Source organism: Saimiri boliviensis, chromosome 20, assembly GCF_048565385.1.
Source record: "Saimiri boliviensis isolate mSaiBol1 chromosome 20, mSaiBol1.pri, whole genome shotgun sequence".
Classification (NCBI taxonomy): domain Eukaryota; kingdom Metazoa; phylum Chordata; class Mammalia; order Primates; family Cebidae; genus Saimiri; species Saimiri boliviensis.
In genome coordinates this window covers 31,299,940-31,319,998 of record NC_133468.1, presented here as the reverse complement: position 1 = coordinate 31,319,998, position 20,059 = coordinate 31,299,940, and the positions used below count along the sequence as shown (strand labels likewise).

General features: G+C 54.0%; 2 protein-coding genes and 1 long non-coding RNA gene across 4 annotated transcripts; 1 reads left to right on the top strand and 2 right to left on the bottom strand.

Annotated features, from left to right (window-relative positions):
- Positions 1–67: 67 nt before the first annotated feature.
- LOC120360359 (uncharacterized) lies at positions 68–13,215 on the top strand. Its single transcript, XR_005576875.2, has 7 exons — positions 68–1,142; positions 3,802–3,895; positions 5,981–6,232; positions 6,563–7,306; positions 7,418–7,639; positions 7,980–8,144; positions 9,541–13,215. It is a non-coding gene; the product is annotated as an uncharacterized LOC120360359 (long non-coding RNA).
- On the bottom strand, positions 1,212–8,081 carry LOC120360358 (paired immunoglobulin-like type 2 receptor beta). 2 transcript variants are annotated; one of them, XM_074390530.1, is made up of 5 exons: positions 7,999–8,081; positions 7,291–7,695; positions 6,854–7,049; positions 6,222–6,243; positions 1,212–5,802 (listed from the first exon to the last, which is right to left on the bottom strand). In XM_074390530.1, the coding sequence occupies exons 1-5, from the start codon at positions 8,054–8,056 to the stop codon at positions 5,608–5,610; spliced, it is 876 nt and encodes a 291-aa protein (XP_074246631.1). In that variant the 5' UTR covers positions 8,057–8,081; the 3' UTR covers positions 1,212–5,607. The 2 variants fall into 2 exon arrangements, with proteins under 2 accessions (XP_074246631.1, XP_039316322.2); XM_039460388.2 differs by lacking the exon at positions 6,222–6,243 and having other exon boundaries at positions 1,212–1,504; positions 6,858–7,049.
- Positions 13,216–15,513: 2,298 nt separating the features above from the next.
- PVRIG (PVR related immunoglobulin domain containing) lies at positions 15,514–17,740 on the bottom strand. Its single transcript, XM_003934194.4, has 5 exons — positions 16,983–17,740; positions 16,547–16,897; positions 16,339–16,465; positions 16,194–16,254; positions 15,514–16,092 (listed from the first exon to the last, which is right to left on the bottom strand). Exons 1-5 carry the CDS (start codon positions 17,110–17,112, stop codon positions 15,769–15,771), a joined length of 993 nt encoding a protein of 330 aa, XP_003934243.3. The 5' UTR covers positions 17,113–17,740; the 3' UTR covers positions 15,514–15,768.
- Between the last annotated feature and the right edge of the window lie 2,319 nt (positions 17,741–20,059).

Here is a 20,059-nt window from a genome sequence, read left to right as displayed (position 1 = left end):
CATGTGAGCAAAGGGTTTCCCTGAGTTCTGGGTGCCCCTCTAGAAAATTAATGGAACCCAAGGAGGGGATCGTGGGAACCTCAATTTTTTTTTTTTTTTTTTTTGAGACGGAGTTTCGCTCTTGTTACCCAGGCTGGAGTGCAATGGCGCGATCTCAGCTCACCGCAACCTCAGCCTCCTGGGTTGAGGCAATTCTCCTGCCTCAGCCTCCTGATTAGCTGGGATTACAGGCACGCACCACCATGCCTAGCTAATTTTTTGTATTTTTAGTAGAGACGGGGTTTCACCATGTTGACCAGGATGGTCTCAATCTCTTGACCTCGTGATCCACCTGCCTCGGCCTCCCAAAGTGCTGGGATTACAGGCTTGAGCCACTGCGCCCGGCAGGAACCTCAATTTTTATAGCCCTGTGTCAGAAGCACAGCCACGACGTGAGCTTGCAACTGGCATCTGATGCAGGGCAGTCTTGTGGAACTGAGACCTCACCCCGTGGGTTCACAGGAAGCAGCCAACTTGCTGTAGTAGCCTTGGCCACCACGCCGTCTCTGACAGCATTCTGCCCCTGCCCACTCCTTCTGTAAGGATTCCCTTTTGGCAGGCACGGTGGCTCACACCTGTAATCAACGGCACTTTAGGAGACTGAGGCTGGAGGATCACTTGAGCCCAGAAGTTTGAGACCAGCCTGGACAACTTGGTGAAACTCCGGTACCACTAAAAAATACAAAAATTATCTGAGTGTGGGAGTGCACGCCTGTAATCCCAACTACTTGGGAGGCTGAGGCACAAGAATGGCTTGAACCCAGGAGGCAGAGATTGCAGTGAGGAGCGATTACACCACTGCACTCCAGCCTGGGTGATGATAGAGTGAGGCTCTGTCTCAAAAAAAAAAAAAAGTTGTCTTTCTTAAACTTGCTTCCTACCACATTAAATCTGTGAGCACCATCTGTTTCTAGCGGGGATGCTCCCTACTTCACGACTGGACGTAGGTACTGCAGAGCAGGAATGGGCGCTTGGCAGCTGTGTTTGTGGGAGATGCACAGAGAAGTATCAGCAGTGTTTCCCACTAATCCCCAAAACCCCTGCCATAGAAGACAACCACTGTGCAGACTGGAAAATGTGGACGAGGAGAACAGGTGTGTATGGTAAGCAAAATAAATTGTATCTTAATATTTTTTCATCCTTGGAGAGGATAAAGGAAATCTTACTACTGCTGCAATGAACAGCCCCCAAATGCCAGTGGTTTAATTCAGTGGAGTTCAGACCTCATCCCTGTAACATTGCAGTGTGGATGATCCTGATAAAGGCTCTTGTAGGTATCTCTCCAGCAGGTGATTCAGGTACCCAGGTTTTAAAGGTCCTCAGGGTGCTCTCTATGTATCTTCCCGGTGGGGAACCCCGTGTGGAGGACTCAGAAGCAGGTCTCACATAACATCCTCCAGGGTTAATACATATCCCTTATCCCCACACTGTGTTGGTCCGAAATCACTGCTTGGGGCCCTGCGATCTGCAGGAAGAGAAATGTGTTTAGATCCAGAGCTAGGATTATTACAGTAAGACAAGTGAGGCAATTGCTTCAGAGATCAGATTTCAGGGAGTGGTGGCAAAGACTCGGGAGAATTTGTGACAGAATGGATTTGTGGGTTCTTAGCAGCACACTCCCTGCTTTGCAAACCAGCCCCTGCCCTCACCTGCATCCCCAACCCCCTTGGGGAGGCCCAGCACTCAACTGGCCCAGCCCTGCCTACCCATGTGCAGGCCCCTCTCTCTGGGCTCTCACTTGCCTCGGGTTGTGGGTTTAGTTGGCTGCTGACCTGTAGGGGGACCAACAGTGAGTCAGGGTGACATCCAGGTGATGGCAGTCTCCATCTGCCTTCTCTGCTGTGCCCTAGGCTGAGGCCCTCCTTAGAGGGACCAAAGCAGCAGAGCAGCTCCGCCCAAACCCATCAGGAATACGCTGGGACTCAGCTGGTACGCTGAGGCCCCCCCACCTGCCCTCCCTGTTGTCTTCCATGTCACCTCCTGAGACTCCCTCATCCCAACACCGTCCCTTGGCTTCCTTCTCTCCTGAGCTCCCTGCTCAGCCCCAACTTGGCTCCCTCCACCACTGAGCCCTCGCCCACCTGTCCCTCTTCTCCCCATGACACAGGTACCCCCCACTCCCTCCAGGTCCTCAAGGATACCACACCTGTGCTTTCCTTCTGGGTGGTGGCTGTGTCTGCTCTCCAGCCTTGGGAGCCTGGTGCTTGGGACTCATGTTTGTGGCTATTTGAGTTCTGTAGCCACTGCTCGGCCTTCCCTCCACTCTGACTGATCCCACCCTGAATCCTCTGCTGCCTCTCCCACTGCACCCTGCCCCTCCTGTCCCCCTGGCATCCTTGCAGTGTTTCCCAAGCACTGGGCCCCTGGTCTACAGACATCCTCTCCACCATCCAGCCTCCTCCTGGGAGAGCTCTGTGTCCACAGAGACACTCTCTGAGCCCAGACCTCATGGCACCCCTCAACTCCAGGGGCCCCACCTTCCACTTCTACAGGACTTTTTGTTTTTAATGTTGGGACTGGAAACTCTGAAATATTAACTGCTAGTATCATTTTCATGTTTCAACTTTCACTCCATCCAGCGTAACACCTAGGCTGGGTGCGGTGGTTCACACCTGTGAAAATCCCAGCACTTTGGGAGGCTGAGGGGGGCAGATCACCTGAGGTCAGGAGTTCCAGATCAGCCTGGCCAACATGGCAAAAACCCGTCTCTACTAAAATTACAAAAATTAGCCAGGTGTGGTGGCGGGCACCTTTCATCCCAGCTACTCCGGAGGGTAAGGCAGGAGAATTGCTTGAACCCAGGAGGCAGAGGTTGCAGTGAGCAGAGATCATGCCACTGCACTCCAGCCTGGGGACAGAGCAAGACTTTATCTCAAAAAAAAACAAAGTTCACCAGCCTTTTTGTCTATAGTTTTTGTGTTGTTTTTCTTGCAGGGTCTTTATCTGGCTTTTAGGTCACGCTGTTGCTGACCTCACAGAATGAACCTGGAAGTGTTCCCTCTGTCTTTGGTCATTATCCCACTATAGCTCTTGTTGAACCTCATTGAGTCTTGACCCTTTGTAATCTGCTATTTTGCAGATTATCTAAGCCTCCTGCTGACCCCCCTGCTGTCCATTGCTGCTCTCTCACTAGCTGCTTGACCTTCTGTGATCTCCTGATCTCCTGTCTTTCTGCCTCACTTAGCCAGAAAATCTCTAATCCTGGAGGTGTCCTGTGGCAGGAATGCTACTTGCTTACCCAACACCTATTCAATTATTATTAATTAGTTACAAAAAAATGATTGTATTTGGAGTGAGGTCTCCCCTACACACAGCTGTGGAATATGCGACTAAATTCTAGCCCGTAAGACATAAGCAGAAGTTGTGGTTAGATCTTTCAGGAAGACTCTTTAAAAGGAAACAGAAGGCCGGGCACGGTGGCTCAAGCCTGTAATCCCAGCACTTTGGGAGGCCGAGGCGGGTGGATCACGAGGTCAAGAGATCGAGACCATCCTGGTCAACATGGTGAAAACCCGTCTCTACTAAAAATACAAAAAATAGCTGGGCATCGTTTTGTGTGCCTGTAATCCCAGCTACTGAGGAGGCTGAGGCAGGAGAATTGCCTGAACCCAGGAGGCTGAGGTTGCGGTGAGCTGAGATCGCACCATTGCACTCCAGCCTGGGTAACAGGAGGGAAACTCTGTCTCAAAAAAAAAAAAAAAAGGAAACAAAGTTGGAGCATAGCATTTTTGTTGTTTCTTTCATCCTCTTGTGTCCTGCCAGGTACCAGAAGTAGTGGCTGGAACCCATGCAGCCATGATGGACCATGAGGCAGCCTTCAGGACAGAAGCCAGCATCAGGGCTGGTGGATCAGAAGGTAGGAACATTCATATCTAAGAAGAGTGGCGTCTGCTCTCTGATTCCAGATCTGTTTACACGAGGTGGGGGGAAAAAACAAACCCAAATCAGTCTTGTGTAAGCCACTGTTACTTCTAGTCCCTGGTGGTGCCAGTTGACCACATTTCCAGACCAACACAAATCCCTAAGGTTTTTAAACCTGAATGGTTGACTCTTGCTGGGGAAAAAACACAATCATATACAACAATGCTTTTACTCGGACTCATGGTTTCTCATCTGAGCTGCATCCTCAAACCCCACTTCCCTCTTCCCCTCTTGTGCTGGAAAAAAAACACAGTCATATATAATAATCCCTTTTACTCGGACTCATGGTTTCTCATCTGAACTGAGTCCTCAAACCCCACTTCCCACTACCCCTGGGACTATGTTGAACTTTCTCATGAACTCTCCCCATCTCTTCCTCATTCTCAGGAGACAGGCACTGTGTTTTTTGTGCCTCAGGAGTTTTTAGGAAAAAATGGGTTTTTTTTTTTAGATGGAGTCTCACTGCGTTGCCCAGGCTGGAATGAGTGGCGCAATCTTGGCTCACTGCAGCCTCCGCCTCCTGGGTTGAAGTGATTCTCCTGCCTCAGCCTCCTGAGTAGCTGGGATTACAGGTGCCCACCACCATGCCCAGCTAATTTTTGTATTTTTATTTCACCATGTTGTCCAGTCTGGTCTTGAACTCCTAACCTCAGGTGACCCACCTGCCTCAGCCTCCCAAAGTGCTGGGATCACAGATGTGAGCTACCTCACCCAGCAAAAAAAATTTTATATAGTTAAATTTATCAATATTTTAATTCATGGCTTCTGGGTTTGGTCATACTGAGTGAGACTGTCTCCACTCTATGGTTATAAAATAATATCACATGCATTCTTCTAGAGATAGGGTTATATCTTTCCTCATTTAAATCTTTGCTCTGTGGAATTTATTTTTGGGGGAAATTATGAGGTAGGAAGGTCACACTACTTTTTCTCAGATGGCTACTGAATAGTTCCAGCACTATTCACTGAATTACTCATGGTTCCTCTATTGATGTAGAAATGCTGCTTTTTAACCAACTAAATTTGCACCTAGATTTGGATTTGTTTCCATGCTGCTATATGGTGCTCCTTTCCTTCCATTGGTTTATTTGTGTATTAATATGCGAGCTTGTGTGGTTTTCATGCCCACTGTTTAATCATTGTAAGTGCTGATGCTCCTGTGTGCACACCCTCTGCTAGGATCTATTCTCAACATAGCACATTTAATCGTCAGGACAGCCCCACATAGGCAGTATCTTCACTCACTTTGCCCATCAGGAAGTTGAGGCTCACAGACTTTGTATCCATGAGCTTGTTTCCCTGGTGAGGGTGTGAGGCCAGGATCTAACTGCAGGCAGCCCCAATCCCCATGCTCCTCCCTTCTGTGCTTTCATAGCTGATAGGGGGAATCTCCTTTCACTGAAGACTTTTGTTTTTTTCTATTTTTAGACGGAGTCTTGCTCTGTCACCCAGGCTGCGTGCACTGGCACCGTCTTAGCTCACTGCAACCTCTGCCTCCTGAGTAGCTGGAACTACAGGTGTCCGTCACCACTCCCAGCTGTTTTTTTGTGTTTTTAATTGAGACGGGGTCTCACCATGTTGGTCAGACTGGTCATGAACTCCTGACCTCAGGTGATCCGCCAGGCTCAGCCTCCCAAAGTGCTGAGATTATAGGCATGAGCCACCGCACCTGGCCTCCTGGCCTGAAGACTTTCTTGATGGTATCTTACTATCAGGGTCGGAGGATATTGAGGTGGAACTCAATGCTGCCTTGAGCCTTGTCCTCTCTTTTGAGCTGTAAATGTGTACATCCAAGTTTCCAATGGACAACTCTGCTGAGATGCCACTCCCGTACAACAGATTCTGACTAAACGAGGCACCGTTCCCCTCCAAACATGCTCTCTTCCTCTCTTCTCTACTGGACTTGGTGGTTTCATCATAGCCCCATGCACCCAAGTGGAAACAGGCTTCTTCCCGCTCCCTCCCCCTACATCAATCTAACAGTCAATCTCATTGGTTTTTATTACTTTATCTTTTCTAGGATCTGGCCCTTTCCATCTCTTCACCTCATCCCTGCACTGCACTGACCCAGCGTGGCCCACCTCTGGCTGTTCCTCTACAGATTGAGGTCTCTTACGGGAGCTCAGGATGCCCCTTCACTGCTTCATGCTCCCTCTGGGATCAGAGGCTCTTGGGTGTGATTTCCAAAGTCGTCTTCCTTCCTCTCCTATCTCCTCCACCAGCACTGAGCTTCCTACAGCTAGTGGAATGGCTTCCTCCACCCACAAGGAAAGTGAGTGACTTCTATACCACCCTCACTTCTTGCCGGGTTAATTCTTTTCTTCTTTAAAACATCTGCAGATGTCACCTGCTCTGAGAAGTCCTCCCTGATTACCTCTCTTTTCTCCCACCCTTGTTTAACGCTACCATAGTTCTTTCTCAATGAAGCAATTAGTCCTTGAGGCAAATGACAACCCCAAGCCCCCAGGTCCCTGAGAGCAGAACCTATGCTTTATCTACTTTGCTTCTCCACTTTCAAGCCAGGCTGTGGCAGGTGGGCAGTTGGCCAGTGCCTGCTGAGCCCAGCCCACTTCTGGTCCCTTCTGCTCTGTCTTTTTCACAGGGCAGACCCTCCCCTCCCCAGGAAGCTTCAGGGCGGGTTGATGAGTGATGACTGAGAAGGAAGAACTCGGAGGCATCGGCTGTATGGAGAGGGCTGGGGGCTCTCACATGTGACCCCGCACCACCCCACTGCAGGAGCCCTCACTGCAGACGCCCCAGCACAGGCCACAGAGTCCGCCTCAGTGGGCTTGAGGGGAGCCGGCAGGGTCTGGGTATCTCAGAAGCCCCTTAGCTGCAGGCGGGCTCTGAGAACCCCAGCTGGGAGGTTGGGGAGGAGGCGGGTTCTGGGCACTTACCTTTCCTTCTGCTCCACCAGAGGTGGCACATAAATCCCAAAATCACAGTTTTGAGCACAGCAGCAGCCACTGCCACCCCCACAGCAGTCTCCAGACTTAGATGACAAGACTCTGAGCGCCCTTTGCCCTCTGTGACCCCAAGCCTGGCTGTGGTGGTTGCGCTGCGGGGCCTCCAGGTGGTGGTCATGACAGCTGGGGAGGGATGAGGAATGAGCAGACCCTCCCCTGGGGCCCAAGAGTCTAGGTGAGAGGCATGGCTAGGGAACATTTGGGATGGGGGAGCTGCTCTCAGAAGCCCACACAGGGACAGCGTAACAGGGTGAAATGCTAACAGCTTTCAATCCAGATGACCAGGTTTACATGTGAAGATGTCACTGGTCACCAAAACCTTCACAGTGGTGAGCGAGGCAGGTGCCAGGACAGCTGGACTCACCCTGGGTGATGGTGAGGTTGGTTCCCTCAATGGACTGCCACTTCTTTGTCTCTGATTTGTTTATGTCACCTGTCTGTATGTCCAGCTGGACTTGGAAGAAATACACAGACTGGTCCTCCGTTTGCAGGTTTGAGATCCTGAGGAAGCCGCTCTCCTGACCCTCTTTCCAGCTCAGGAAGAGCCGGTCTGAGAAATCCTTGTGAATGAAATGTGGCCTTGTGCTGTAGAAGACCTCCCCATGGAAGTGGTCCCGTCTCCAGCGTATTCTCACATTGGGAGGTCTGGCTAACACCCAGGGGTGATAGAAGGAGAAGGGGATCTCCACAGAGCCACCCATGGGGGCCGAGAGGTATTTTGGTTGAGTGACCCCATAGGGGTACCCTGGACTGGATCCTGCGGAGCCACCTAGAGGAGGAAGGGAGGGAGTCAGGGAGAGACCTTGAAGCCACCCTGGGACAGGAAGAGGATGACCCCAGACCCTCCCGCACCCTCACCCACAGGCTGTCATGTGACAGGTGGCTAGACTGGCCTCTGGCCTGGGTCTCTCACTCTTTGGGCATGGGGGAGGCAGAAGGAGGAGGAAATGGGGGTCACCCATCCCTGTGGGACCTTGTTTGCTGGGGTGGGAGTCTGGCCCCTCACCCAGATGTCCCACCCTTGTCTCGGGTTGGCCCTTCCTGTGGTTCCAGGGCCGTCCAGGGCACTCACCAGCCTGCAGGAATACTGGCAGCGGCAGCAGCAGGGGCAGCAGCAGGGTCCGACCCATGGCCTTGCTCTCTTCCAGGGCACAGGGAGACCAGCAGAGCCGTCCAGGCAGGAGAGGGGCCCTGTGGATGGGCTGCCTGGGGATTGAGGTGAGTGAGGAGAGCCGGGATCAGGCTCCACAGAGGGCTATGGCGGCCGGGAGCCTTCCCCAAACCCATGTGCCTCCAGAGTGACCAACACTTCCTTTATCCATCCGGCTTTTTTTGCCTTATTGCAAAAGGTCCTCCCTTGTGGTCAGCACCAAGTCACCCAACCCAAGGGCCCTAGTCCCCATCCTGCTGCTGAGGGGCTGGGGCTGGGCCTGGGCTTGGCTGGCTGGGCTCCTCCCACCTGGGTCTCTGCAACCCCACCTCACTCAGCCTCACTTCTCATCCTTCTCTCTGCCTAGGGCCAGTGCAGGCTCTTTCAGGGAGAGGAAAGACAGGCCTGAGTCTGCCCTGCTGTGCCCCAGATTCAGTCCTTAGAGAGGAGGAGGAGGGAGGATGGTGGAGGTCACAGGCACTTAGCCCCCAGCCCAAGCACCAGAGCCCCAGCTGTCCTCTGTCCCTCTCCCTTCCTGTCAGGGGCTCACCACTGCCCCGCTGGCCTCTTCCCACCCCAGGCCCACTCCCTTGGTGCAGGGACCATGACCTTGCACAAGGGTTCAGGGGGCTGATGATCCCCTACACAGAGACTGGGCCTTCTCGAGGTTACCCCTGGACCCACAGACATGAGACTGGATCTGCAGGGTCCCCTCTGACCTCCCTGCCCTACACAGGAGGGAACGGGGCTTGGAGAAGCCCTGCCCCAGTCCACGTGACTTGCAGTGATGGGTCCTGGACTGGAGCCCTCTTTACCAGGATGTCTGGGCCTGGCCACAGGGCGGAATCTCTGGGCCTCAACTTCTGAGTGCAGGAACTTGGGGATTGGGGAGCCCCAGGAGGCCGTCCCCTCATGCAGCCCCTCAGGTTGTTCATCCATACACCTGAGCTCCTGGCTGATCCAGAAGCTTCCTTGGACAGAAGGAAGGGAAGGCTCAGAGTAGCAGTGGGCCCCCCCCTCCCCTGCACAGTCCTGGGACTGTCTCTAACAGGGGATCTGCCAGCCTTTGCCTGGAGGTGGTCACTGGGGCGGGGAGCTTTGATGGCCCACAGGGCTCCCTCTGTAGGATGCTCTGCCCACCCTCTCCAGGGTGAGGAGGCATCGGCTGAGGGGCCATGGGGGCAGGAAGGCAGGATTTCGCCAGAGGAAGTGGCCTCAGCCTTCGTGAGACAGAAGCAGGCAGGCACGGGCCTCCTTTCTCTTAGTCTCTTCCTGGTCCCAGTAGATAGGCTCCTCTGTGCTTCCCAGGGCCAGCCAGGCTGCCCCGCCCTCCCTCCCTTCACAGGCCTGAGGAAACAGGTTCCTCGTGCTCAGGGAACCACTCCCTCTGAACTAGACCCTAAACACCTCATTCTCTGCGTCACAACATTCTGAGGTGACACATTATCTCCATTCAACCCACAGGGAAACTGAGGCATGGGATCTTTAGGCTGAACTCATCCCAACTGGACAGATGGGCTGAAGAGAGGACAAGGGACCCCCTGGCTGCCTGGGCAGGGCCTCAAGAGGGTGGCCTGCCCTGCCTGGGGACATGGCTAGAAGGTCACCTGCTTACTGGACCATCCAAGGTAGGGGCCACATAGAACTTTTACACAACATCCTCTGGGTAGCTCTGGAGGGCACAAGCTGCCCAGTGGCCTCAGGCCAGCCACCTCACCATGTGCTGTCTCCTTAGATGCAAGGTGCACATTGATGTCACTTTCTGGGCTCTGGACCCAGCTGAACCCCCATGGGAGATTCCTTTCTGTGTCAAGATTTCTGCTCTGGGATGGTGTGAGGTCTCCCGGGTTTGTTCATCCTCCCTCCTCAACAGCAGTGACAGGGCCTGGGACTGAGCCTGAGGCTGTGGCTCTCTCACAGATGGGGCTTCCAGGAGGAGGAGGGCATGATTCCAACATGAGCAGAGCCTGAATGCAGCCCTTTAGCACAAGTGGCCATGGGAGAGGCATGGGAAGCCACGTGTGGGGAGCAGGGGCAGGGAGGGGGCCAGGACCCCGCACCACGTTTTGAGAACCACTGCTTGGATGTCCCCATGTTACCCCAACAACCACCCTCCTTTCCTCACTGGCTACATCCACCCCTGCCCTGCCTACACTGTTCCTGCTTTCCTCCAGTCCCAATCGACATCCTGTAGGCTTTGTGGAGTCCACAAGCCGACTGTAAAATTCTTACAGTAATTCAAAAGACCTAGAATAGCCAAAAGGTCTTTACAAATGAAGAATGAAGGTGGAAGAGTGATAATACCTGACTTCAAGACTTGCTGTGAAGCTTCTGGAATCAGGCTGTACCCTCCTCAAGGTACAATCCTCCCCTAGGCTGAAGTGCAGGGGCGCAATCGCCATCACTCAGCCTGGACCTCCTGGGCTCAAGTGATTTGCTGACCTCAGCCTCATGAGTAGTGGAGACCACAGCCACACACCACCACACATGGCTTATTTTATTTTATTTTTTTTGAATGAGGGGGTCTCACTGCTGTCTAGGTTGGTCTCAAACTCCTGGGCTGAAGGGCTCCTCCTGCCTCGGCCTCCCTCAGTGCTGGGATGACAGGTGTGAGGCACCGTGCCCAGCCCTCTGTATTGCTGATGTTCTCGCATCTCAGACCTCCAAGACCGGAGAGAGTTCTTAGAGCTAGTAAAAGACCCCTCTGAGGATGTGCCTTTCATATGCAAACAACTAATCCAGGGCCCAGCCCTGAACCAGCTCTTCTAGCTGGCTCTCACCCTCCAGGAGAGGCTATTTCTCTGCCTTCATCTCCCTGGGTCATGCACCAACCGGTGACAGCCCCTACTCCCCAGAGTTCTAACTAGCCAATCCTAAACCTGCATACCCTGCCTTGTCTTTTCCAAAGGGTCTCACCCAGGATTCCCCTTGGCTTGCTCTGCCCCTGAGGCACCGTGGTGCTTTCCTGAGTGGCCCTCCATGGCTTACTGTGTCTCCCGTTTCTGGGGATCTGTGAGGATACACTGCCTCCCTCATGACCCTCATTTCCATGTCTGCCCGGCTGGCCATACCTGATGGAATGAAATGACAGATGCTTTTTAATTACTTATTTAAAATTTTTGTTTGTTTGTTTTGAGAGGAGTCTCACTCTGACACTCAGGCTGCAGTGCAGTGGCACCATCTCAGCTCACTGCAATCTCTGCCTCCAGGTCCAAGCGATTCTCCTGCCTCAGCCTCCTGAGTAGCTGGGACTACAGGCACCCGCCACTACGCCTGACTAACTTTTGTAGTTGTAGCAGAGACGAGGTTTCACCATGTTGGCCAGGCTTGGTCAGGATCACCTGACTTGAGGTGATCCACCCGCCTAGGCCTCCCAAAATGCTGGGATTACAGCGCCCTGCCAGCAGGTGCATTTTGAAAGAGCTTGTAACTCTCCCAACAATCCCAGGAGGTAGGCAGAGTCTGTTATGTTCCTCAATTTGCATAAGAAGAAATGGAGGCCCTGAGGGTGGTTCTGAGCCTGGCCTGAGGTCACATGGCACATAAACGTCCACTGTGGCATCAGGTCTGAGCCTGGGGCTCAGTGGCTGACCACTTCCTCATTTAATGACATCAGCTGGCAGTCCTCTGTGACAACCATGCTTCCCTTTTCTGTGTTGTCTTCCTGCTGCACAGGGAGGTGCTTGAGGGCTGGGCACTGGCTGGTGTAACTTGGGGTCCTTGTCACCCAGCGCAGTCAGTGCTGCCCAAATGTGCCTGGAGGGCATGGAGGCATCTTCCAAGGTTGGGGATCAGGCAACAATCATTTTCAGTAGAGATGGAGTTTCACCACATCAGCCAGGTTTTTTTGCTTGTTTTGTTTTTTTGAGACAGGGTCTCTCTCTGTCACCCAGCCTGGAGTACAATGGTACAATCACAGCTCACTGCAGCCTCGATTGTCCCCTGAGGCCTCAAGTGATTCCCTAGCCTTGGCCTCAAAATGAGCTGGGATTACAGGCATGAGCCACTGTGCCTGGCCCAATCATGCTTTTACAGTAAAGCTTATAAAAACCCAAAAGGCATGCAGAGGGCTTCTGGATAACAACACATGGAGCTTCCTAGAGAGTTGGGTGCCTGCAGAACACACGGGAGCTCTGCACCCTCTCCCCAGGCCTCCCTCTATGTATCTCTTACATCTGGCCGTTCATCTCTATCCTTTGTAATATCCCATATTTTTATTTTTATTTTGAGACAAGGTCTTGCTGTGTTGCCCAGGCTGGTCTCAAACTCCTGTGCTCAAGCGAACCTCCCCCCTCTACCTTGCAAAGCACAGAGATTACAGGCATGAGCCATGTCGCCCAGCCCTATAATATCCTTTATAATAAAGGGGCACATGTGAGCAAAGGGTTTCCCTGAGTTCTGGGTGCCCCTCTAGAAAATTAATGGAACCCAAGAAGGGGATCGTGGGAACCTCAATTTTTATAGTCCTATGTCAGAAGCACAGCCATGACGTGAGCTTGCAACTGGCATCTGATGCAGGGCAGTCTTGTGGAACTGAGCCCTCACCCTGTGGGTTCACAGGAAGCAGCCAACTTGCTGTAGTAGCCTTGGCCACCACGCCGTCTCTGACAGCGTTCCTGCCCCTGCCACTCCTTCTTCTGTAAGGATTCCCTTTTGGCAGGCACGGTGGCTCACACCTGTAATCACGGCACTTTGGGAGACTGAGGCTGGAGGATCACTTGAGCCCAGAAGTTTGAGAACAGCCTGGACAACTTGGCAAAACTCCAGCATCACTAAAGAATACAAAAATTATCTCAGTGTGTTGGTGCACGCCTGTAATTCCAGCTACTCGGGAGGCTGAGGCAGGAGAATTACTTGAAGCTGGGAGGTGGAGGTTGCAGTGAGCTGAGATGACGCCACTGCACTCCAGCCTGGGCCAAAGTCTCCGTCTCAAAAAAATATATAGTAAAGAGATCAATTTGGGGATATTGACCTGTTAACAGCGAGGCTTAGCTAGGCACAGTCAGTGGCTCATATCTGTCATCCCAGCACCTTGGGAGGCCATGGCAGGGAGATCACTTGAGCCCATAGTTTGCGACCAGCCTGGACAACATAGTGAAACCTCATCTCTACAAAAAAAAAAAGAAAGAAAAAAGAAAATTACAAAAATTATGCCTGTGGTCCCAGCTCCTTCAGAGGCTGAGGTGGGAGCATCACTTGAGCCCAGGAGGTTGAAGCTGCAGTGAGCCAAGATTCCACCACTGCACTTCAGCTTGGGTGACAGAGCAAGACTTTGTCTCAAAACGCCACCACCACCACCACCAACAAAAAAAACAGTGAGCCTTGTGATGTATGAATGTGATGTCTCTCTCCCTCGACTTACGCCCTGGCACTCAGGCCTTTCAGGCATGATCTGGCCTGGCCCCCGAGCAGTGTCAGCCACACCGCCTGGTATAAGTGTGAGGCTGCTCACGGAGCACCCTCATTAGATAGCTGTGCCTCCACCCACCAGGAACACACTTGTCCAGGCCTGCCTGCTGCTCTCCTTCACCAAGAATTATTCTTCCCAGCCCTGGGCCTCTGGGTGGGTTAAAGTGCTGCTTTGCATCTCAGGCTCCACATCTGTCAAATGGACTTCCTGAGAATACCCACCTCCTGACTTGTTTTTAGACAAGACTATCCAGGAAGAGTTAGTCGTTGGGAGTCTCCTGGTTTACAATCTTCACATCACCACAGCCTTCATCACCCTTATGTACGCGACGCTCAACGTGAGCATGCAGGCACCACACCACCACAGAGAGACCCCCAGGATTCAAACCCAGGTCCATTCAAAGCTAAAACCTTACATTGGGTCACGAGTGCTGGGGGCTTGGGGAGGCAGGTGCTGCTGCTGGGCTGACTCAGCTCTTCCCCTGGAGCACATCGGCTCCCTCCAGCCTCAATTTCCACACATACCAAGCCAATAGCACCCTGGTCTCTGCGTCTGAGGCCCAACCACACATCATAGCACAGTGCACCACGCACTCTCAGGGCGTCCTTTGACACTGCTGCTGGCTCTGACTCTTGAGGCTGGGCAGTGAGGAGCATACTGGCTGTGGGGAGACTTTCTGGGTCCCAAGGTGTTTGGCTTTGAGTCCCACAGTGACCAGGCTTGGCTGCAGCCTCCTAAGCTTATGGAAGCCAAGCGCAGGCCCAGGGACTCTTCTTCCACTGTGATGGGCAAGTGGCCCTGGCTAGGGTGATGGGGGTCCCCTCAGAGCTCCCCCTTTGTCTACTTAGAGAAACCCAGCTTTCTCGGGATCCTCCTCAAGCTTCCCCCGAGACCTTACAAGCCCCACTGTTTACACCCCATCCCGGTTCAGAGTGCTCTCTCCCCTCCCCTCGTCATCTTCCTCCTCAGCCCTGCCTTCCTGACCCTCCTCAGGGACCTCTGAAGCACCCCTTCCTCGCTTCCTTGAGCCCCCAGCCCTGGAGGAACTGCTGAGCTGCCTAGGCCAGTGCTGAGGGCTTCTGGGAGGAGAAGGATGACCACCAGCTGAGGAAGGTAGGCCTGACCAGCCGAAACCATCCTCTTCCCAGCACAGTGCAGAGCTGGGGGCTGGATGGGCTGGGTCCCGGCAAGGCCACTTCAGGGCCTGCCTGGGGCAGGGCATTGGGCTGTGGAGGGTGGTGCAGGTGGACACAGCCTCCAGGCAGGCCACCCTTGAGCCAGTCCCCCATGCAGTCCGCAGGGAGGGGCTGAGGGGCAGGTGCCCTCCCTCCCCAGGAGTACTCACCCCAGCTAGGGGGCAGCCTCAGTCTGGCTCCAGAATGACACCTGCCACCTAGGGCCTGCCACGCTCTTGGGGAGTGTCGCAGCCCAGAGCCCTCTCACCCACTCTGTCTCGTTTGGGAAAAGCTTGATCAGACCCAGGCTGCGGGGCCCACCAGCAGAAGGGCTGGCTCTGGATGGAACATTTGTGGGGAGGCCCCCGTATCTGTGAAGGCCTCTGCCTGCCCTGAGAGGAGCCGGGGGAAGTGACTGAGGGAAGATTTCAAGTGAGTCCCCCTACTCTCCACTCCCTACCTCTGACGCCAGCTGTAGAAGGAGTAGGTCAAGGGCCCAGTCCAGGCCACAGCAGGGAGCCCGGCAGGGGGATGCCAGGTCAGACCACAGGGACTTCTCTCAGGCTGGAGCTCCAGGAACCCTTGCTGCTGTTCTAGGACACGGTGGGATTAGAGCAGGGGCCATCCCACTGGGAGCCCCCAATCCTATCTCCCTAACCATAGGTGTCACTCAGGAAGCCCTCAGTCCCACGCCACCCTGGGAAGGCAGGGGAGCTCTCTAAGATTGTGACACTCTGCCCTCTCCCTGGGCCAACCCCAGCCCTGCCCCGAGGCCCCAACCCACTCTGGTTCTCACCTGGCTTCTGCCTCCCTAATCTCTTCATCCCTGAAGAACAGGCACAGCCGAGGTCCACATCAGAGGAACCGTATTGCTGTCTTAGTTACAGGGGTTGGGGAAGTGTCACAGCAGGAAACAACTGGAATGGGGTTCTGTCACTCACATACATGCCTGTGCCCACACCCCCACACGTGCACACAGACCACATCCGCAGCAGGTGGGCCCAGCCAGGCACCCATGGGACACTTACTGGAGGCCCAAGGATAAAGTAAGTGGGTGGCACCCAGGAGGCCTGAGAGGGGGAAAGCCCAGCAGCCTCATGGTCTCTCTCATTGAACTCCTAAGCCTCCCTCCATGGCCCTGGGCCCCTGAGTGTCAGGGAAGAGAGTGAGGCTGGGACATGTGTGGGGTGGCCTCTCCCCTGCCTGAGCGTAGAGTCCATTCTCAACGGAGACAAAGCTACCACGTGCAGGGAAGGCTGTGGAGGCCCAGGCTGCAGGGGCCTGGGGCCAGTGTGCAGTGTGGGTGGGGAACGATCCCCACCAGGATGGCTCCCCATGGGAGTGAGCCGTGTCCAAAGTAGTTGGGCAGAAGCTTGTGTTTATAGTGGTACAAGGGACATGGAGAGCATCCTGGGAGGCCTGGCTGGGTGCCTGCACAGAGAAAGGAGAGTTAAGTCAATCTGTACAGCTTGGGCCCAGCCTCAGTTCTCCTGTCCCCACCCCTTTGTCCCCAAGGCAGTCACTCTCCTCACCCATCCTTGTGATCTCAGTGCCTGAGGGCTCATGTGGGGCGGCTGGAGCCTAGGGACAGGCCTGGGAGAGAGCAAGGATGGTCAGAGCTCTGCAGGACATGTGGCCAGCCCAGTGTTGGGGACATGGACAGGGCCCGATTCTCACCAGTGCTTCTGTTGGCGCAGCAGATGAAGAAGGTAGCCACAGCCAAAGAGGAGGACTCCTGAGACCCCCAAGATCCCAGCCAGGTCTGCCCGCAGAATAGGGGCAGGATTTGGCGGGGCAGAGAGCCCTGGACACAGAGATAAGAATCAAATGGGTGGCTGGTGCCCAAGCCCCTCCCTGCCCTCCTGGGTCCCTCACCCTGACCCACCTGGGTCTGAGCTGGGCGGGAGGCTCCCACAGCCCTCCCAGGAGCCCTCGGGGAAGGACGCAAACTTGCAGCAGAAGGTGGTGTTGGCAGAGGGGCTGCTAGCCCCAGGCCCTTCCAAGGCAAGAGAGATGCTGCTCTGGGTTTCCCAGCGGGCCTGGTAGGCAGGAGCCCACTGCCGGGTGCCAAGTTCTGGGTGCAACACAGCCAGCCTTGTCCCCCCGGCACCATCAGGCCCCCCCCAGCTCACAGTCACCAGGGAGATGGAGCCAGATCCCAGGAACCCACAACGGACAATGAAGGACGAGAGCTCAGTGGCCTCCATCTGAACTTGTACCCACACCTCCAGGGTCCCTGAGAAAAGGCAGCAGAGTCAGTGGGCTGTCACCCCAGAATACCCTCCCTGCAACCCCTGCTCCTCTCTGGTGCTGGCACTCACCCACAGTGACACACAGGGTCAGCAGCACCCAGCGCAGGGCCAGGGTCCGGCGCCCCATGGCTCCTTCCAGGCCAGGTTCTGGGGGCTGCAGGGCACCTGGGCCTCTGTTCTCATCGCAGGAAGTCTTCATGTCAGCAGCCAAACAGCCACTTCCTTCTCTCTTCTCACACCTTCCTCAGAGGTGGTGAACACAAAGTAGCCAATTCCCTTCTTAAAGGGACAGTGAGGGCCCGCTTGGTCCCCAAGGCTGTGCTTCTGGGTGACAAAGTAAGGTGGCACAGGTGGGTGAGTACCCAGCCCTGTCTAGGCCTGGGGAGGCCAGGGGAGGGGCAGAGAAGCTGCCAGAAGTTCGAAGGACTCCCCTTTCCTGGACAGTGAGGGGTGCCCGGCTTCCCCAGGAAAGGGCTCTGTCCCGCCCCTCACCCAGCTTAAGAATCTGGAAGGAGAAAGCCTCTGGGAGTGGGAAGCCAGAAGGAAGGACCTGAGAGCCAGCCCAGTGTTCATGACCTACCACCAACCTGACATGGGTCCCACGCTTACACCTGCAACCCAGGCCTCCCCCACAACCCCCAACCTGGCTCACCCACTGTACACTTGTACCTCCTGATCTACCCTAAACACACCCCCCTCTGGGCTGTGCCCCACACTCACTCACTCTCTCTCTCATCAAAAGCAATGGCAACTGGCTTCTGGGCTGCTGTGGCCCAAAGCACAGCCACCTGTGTGTCTTCCTTTTCACCTGCAACATGCCAGGAAATCCTGTTGGCCTCCCACCCTCACTAAAGGACCATTTCTTCCCACCCCACCCCCGCCCCCTTCTGACTCTGGGCTTAATCTTCTGCCTGGAACAGCAGGAACAATGCAGAATTGGCCTGGCTGGTTTCACACTGCAATGGCCAGCGGGACCCTTTCAAACCCAAGTCAGACAGGCTATTCCCTTTCTTGACTCTCACAGTCCACGACACCCAGAGCTGATGCCCCTATCATCCCCACCTTCCCTTCCCTCCTACCTCACATTGCGTACCTGCGAGTTTAATTAAAAGCAGCAAGATTGCAGCTGAGAGTTGGTTCAAAAAAAAAAGGGCAAGATTTGGAAGTGACCAGGAGGAAACAGGCTGGCCCTTGCCGTGAGGTGTACACAGACACGGAATGAGAGGCCAGCACTTTAGGAGGCCTAGATGGACAGATTGCTTGAGTACAGGAGTTTGCCTGGGCAACATGGTGAGACCCCATCGGGTGCCTGTAGTCTCAACTGTTTGGAAGGCTGAGGTGGGAGGAGCGCTTAAGCACAGGAGGTAGAGGTTGCAGTGACCCATGATTGCACTAGTGTACTCCAGCCTGGGTGACAGAAAACCTGTCTTGATAAATAAATGTTGCTCTGAATTGCTTCCCTGCTTATGTCACTTTGAGGTTGCAAACTGACCAGAGTGCTGCTAGGCAGTGATAGGTGACCCTTTCTAGGGATCAGTTTGGTTTGTGTGCTGTGAGCCTGAATCCAGGGTCGAGTGAGAGCCCAGGGTGCTGTCTTGAGGTTGATCTCATCCACAGTGTGACAAGGCAAGGTGGCACAGGTGGTTGAGAACCCAGCTGTGAGGGGTGCACAGCTTCCCTAAGGAAGGTGGTAAGAACTGAAAAGTCAACCCTGCCCTACGTCACCTCTCTGGGCCCTGGCTTGCCCCTGTGCCAAAGACTCATCATGTCTGCTTAATTTTGTGGTGCTAACTGGATATGGTGGCTCACAACTGTAATCCCAGCACTTCAGGAGGCTGAGAGGGGTGGATCACTTGAGCGCAGGAGTTCGAGACCAGCCTGGGCAACATAGTAAGACCTCTGCCTCTACAAAAAATAAACGTCAGTGTGGTGGCTTTCGCCTGTAGTCCCAGTTACTCAGGAGGCTGAGGCGGAATGATCACTTGAGTCTGGGAGGCAGAGGTTGCAGTAAGCCAAGATCACACCACTACGCTTGAGTGTGGGCAAGAGGGAGACCCCATCTCAAAAATAATCCCCATCTCAAAAATAATTAAAAATTTTAAAAATACGAAATAAAAATTCTGTGGTGTTGCCACAAACCAATTTGGTCTCTGGGGCAAACTGTGTCCCCTCATCCACACCCTGCAACCCATAGTGGCCCTCACGGTGCCTATGCTCGCAACCAGTCACCCATGGCTCCCAGCATTCTCGCCACATTTTGCCCATCGCCCAGGCCCCCTGTACTGATCTCCACACCTGCCTCAGACCTGCTTTTACAGCCTTTACTGATTTTACAGACCTGCTTTTACTGCTGTCTCCACTACCGTCCCCTGGGCAAGGTGTGAGACTGGTGCAGAGCAGACTCACCTCAGGGTGGCCAGCAGAGCTGCAGAGCACCTAGGACACGTGAAGATAATGCACATCCACCTCCTAGTCCAGAAGACCCTTGCCTCCCACTAAAAGAAACCACAACATTTAACCTCAGAATAGGTTGCTTTGCCATATTTTGGGATGGCTGTTCAGAGGATCTTAGGCAGCTGTGGGCCTGCTATGTGGTCTTCAGTTGGGGAGATCTGCCTCTTCAGAGGAGACCATGGGGTAGACAGCGGGTGCACACAGCCTTCCTCTGCAGTCCCCGTGTCTGGATCTAGGAAAGACAAACTGAGAGGCGGACCCCTTTAAGGGTCTGAGAGACTTGCTTACCACAGGCTCCACAGAGCACCAGCTGGGAGGTGTCACCTGCAGAACAAAACCTTTTTTAGCCAAGTCTCTCTTCTCCCTTTCCCTGTCTTGCTGTGCTCTGGGCTCCCATTATTTCTGTAATTTCAAGGTAGTTATAAAAGTGTCAACCATCTGGCTATTTCTTTTTTTTATATATTTTGACTCTCTTGCATGTGTGTGCACATAATACAAATTTTTAAGCCAGTTTTATCCTGTTAATGTGTTTTACGTTTGTTTCATAGACTCAGATTATCAAACCTTCAGGCAAAAAATTTAAACTTCCCTACATCACCTGCTGAAATCCTACCACCTCCAGGAAGCTGCCTCAGAGTACCCACTTCTTTCTAGAATCATCACAGGATTGCAGATGGCCTCCCAGCTGGGTT

What these genes read in the sequence shown, in the direction of transcription:
- LOC120360358 (XM_074390530.1), bottom strand. Translation starts at nt 8,056, where the DNA reads ATGGGTCGGACCCTGCTGCTGCCCCTGCTGCTGCCGCTGCCAGTATTC. An exon ending in GCCAGTATTCCTGCAGGCTG is followed by an intron (nt 7,696 to 7,998) that starts GTGAGTGCCCTG and finishes TTCCTCCTCTAG; the next exon opens with GTGGCTCCGCAGGATCCAGT. An exon ending in TGGAGCAGAAGGAAAGGTAA is followed by an intron (nt 6,244 to 6,853) that starts GTGCCCAGAACC and finishes AGGGTGGTATAG; the next exon opens with AAGTCACTCACTTTCCTTGT.
- PVRIG (XM_003934194.4), bottom strand. Translation starts at nt 17,112, where the DNA reads ATGAAGACTTCCTGCGATGAGAACAGAGGCCCAGGTGCCCTGCAGCCC. An exon ending in CCCGCCCAGCTCAGACCCAG is followed by an intron (nt 16,466 to 16,546) that starts GTGGGTCAGGGT and finishes CTCTGTGTCCAG; the next exon opens with GGCTCTCTGCCCCGCCAAAT. An exon ending in CTGCGCCAACAGAAGCACTG is followed by an intron (nt 16,255 to 16,338) that starts GTGAGAATCGGG and finishes GCTCTCTCCCAG; the next exon opens with GCCTGTCCCTAGGCTCCAGC.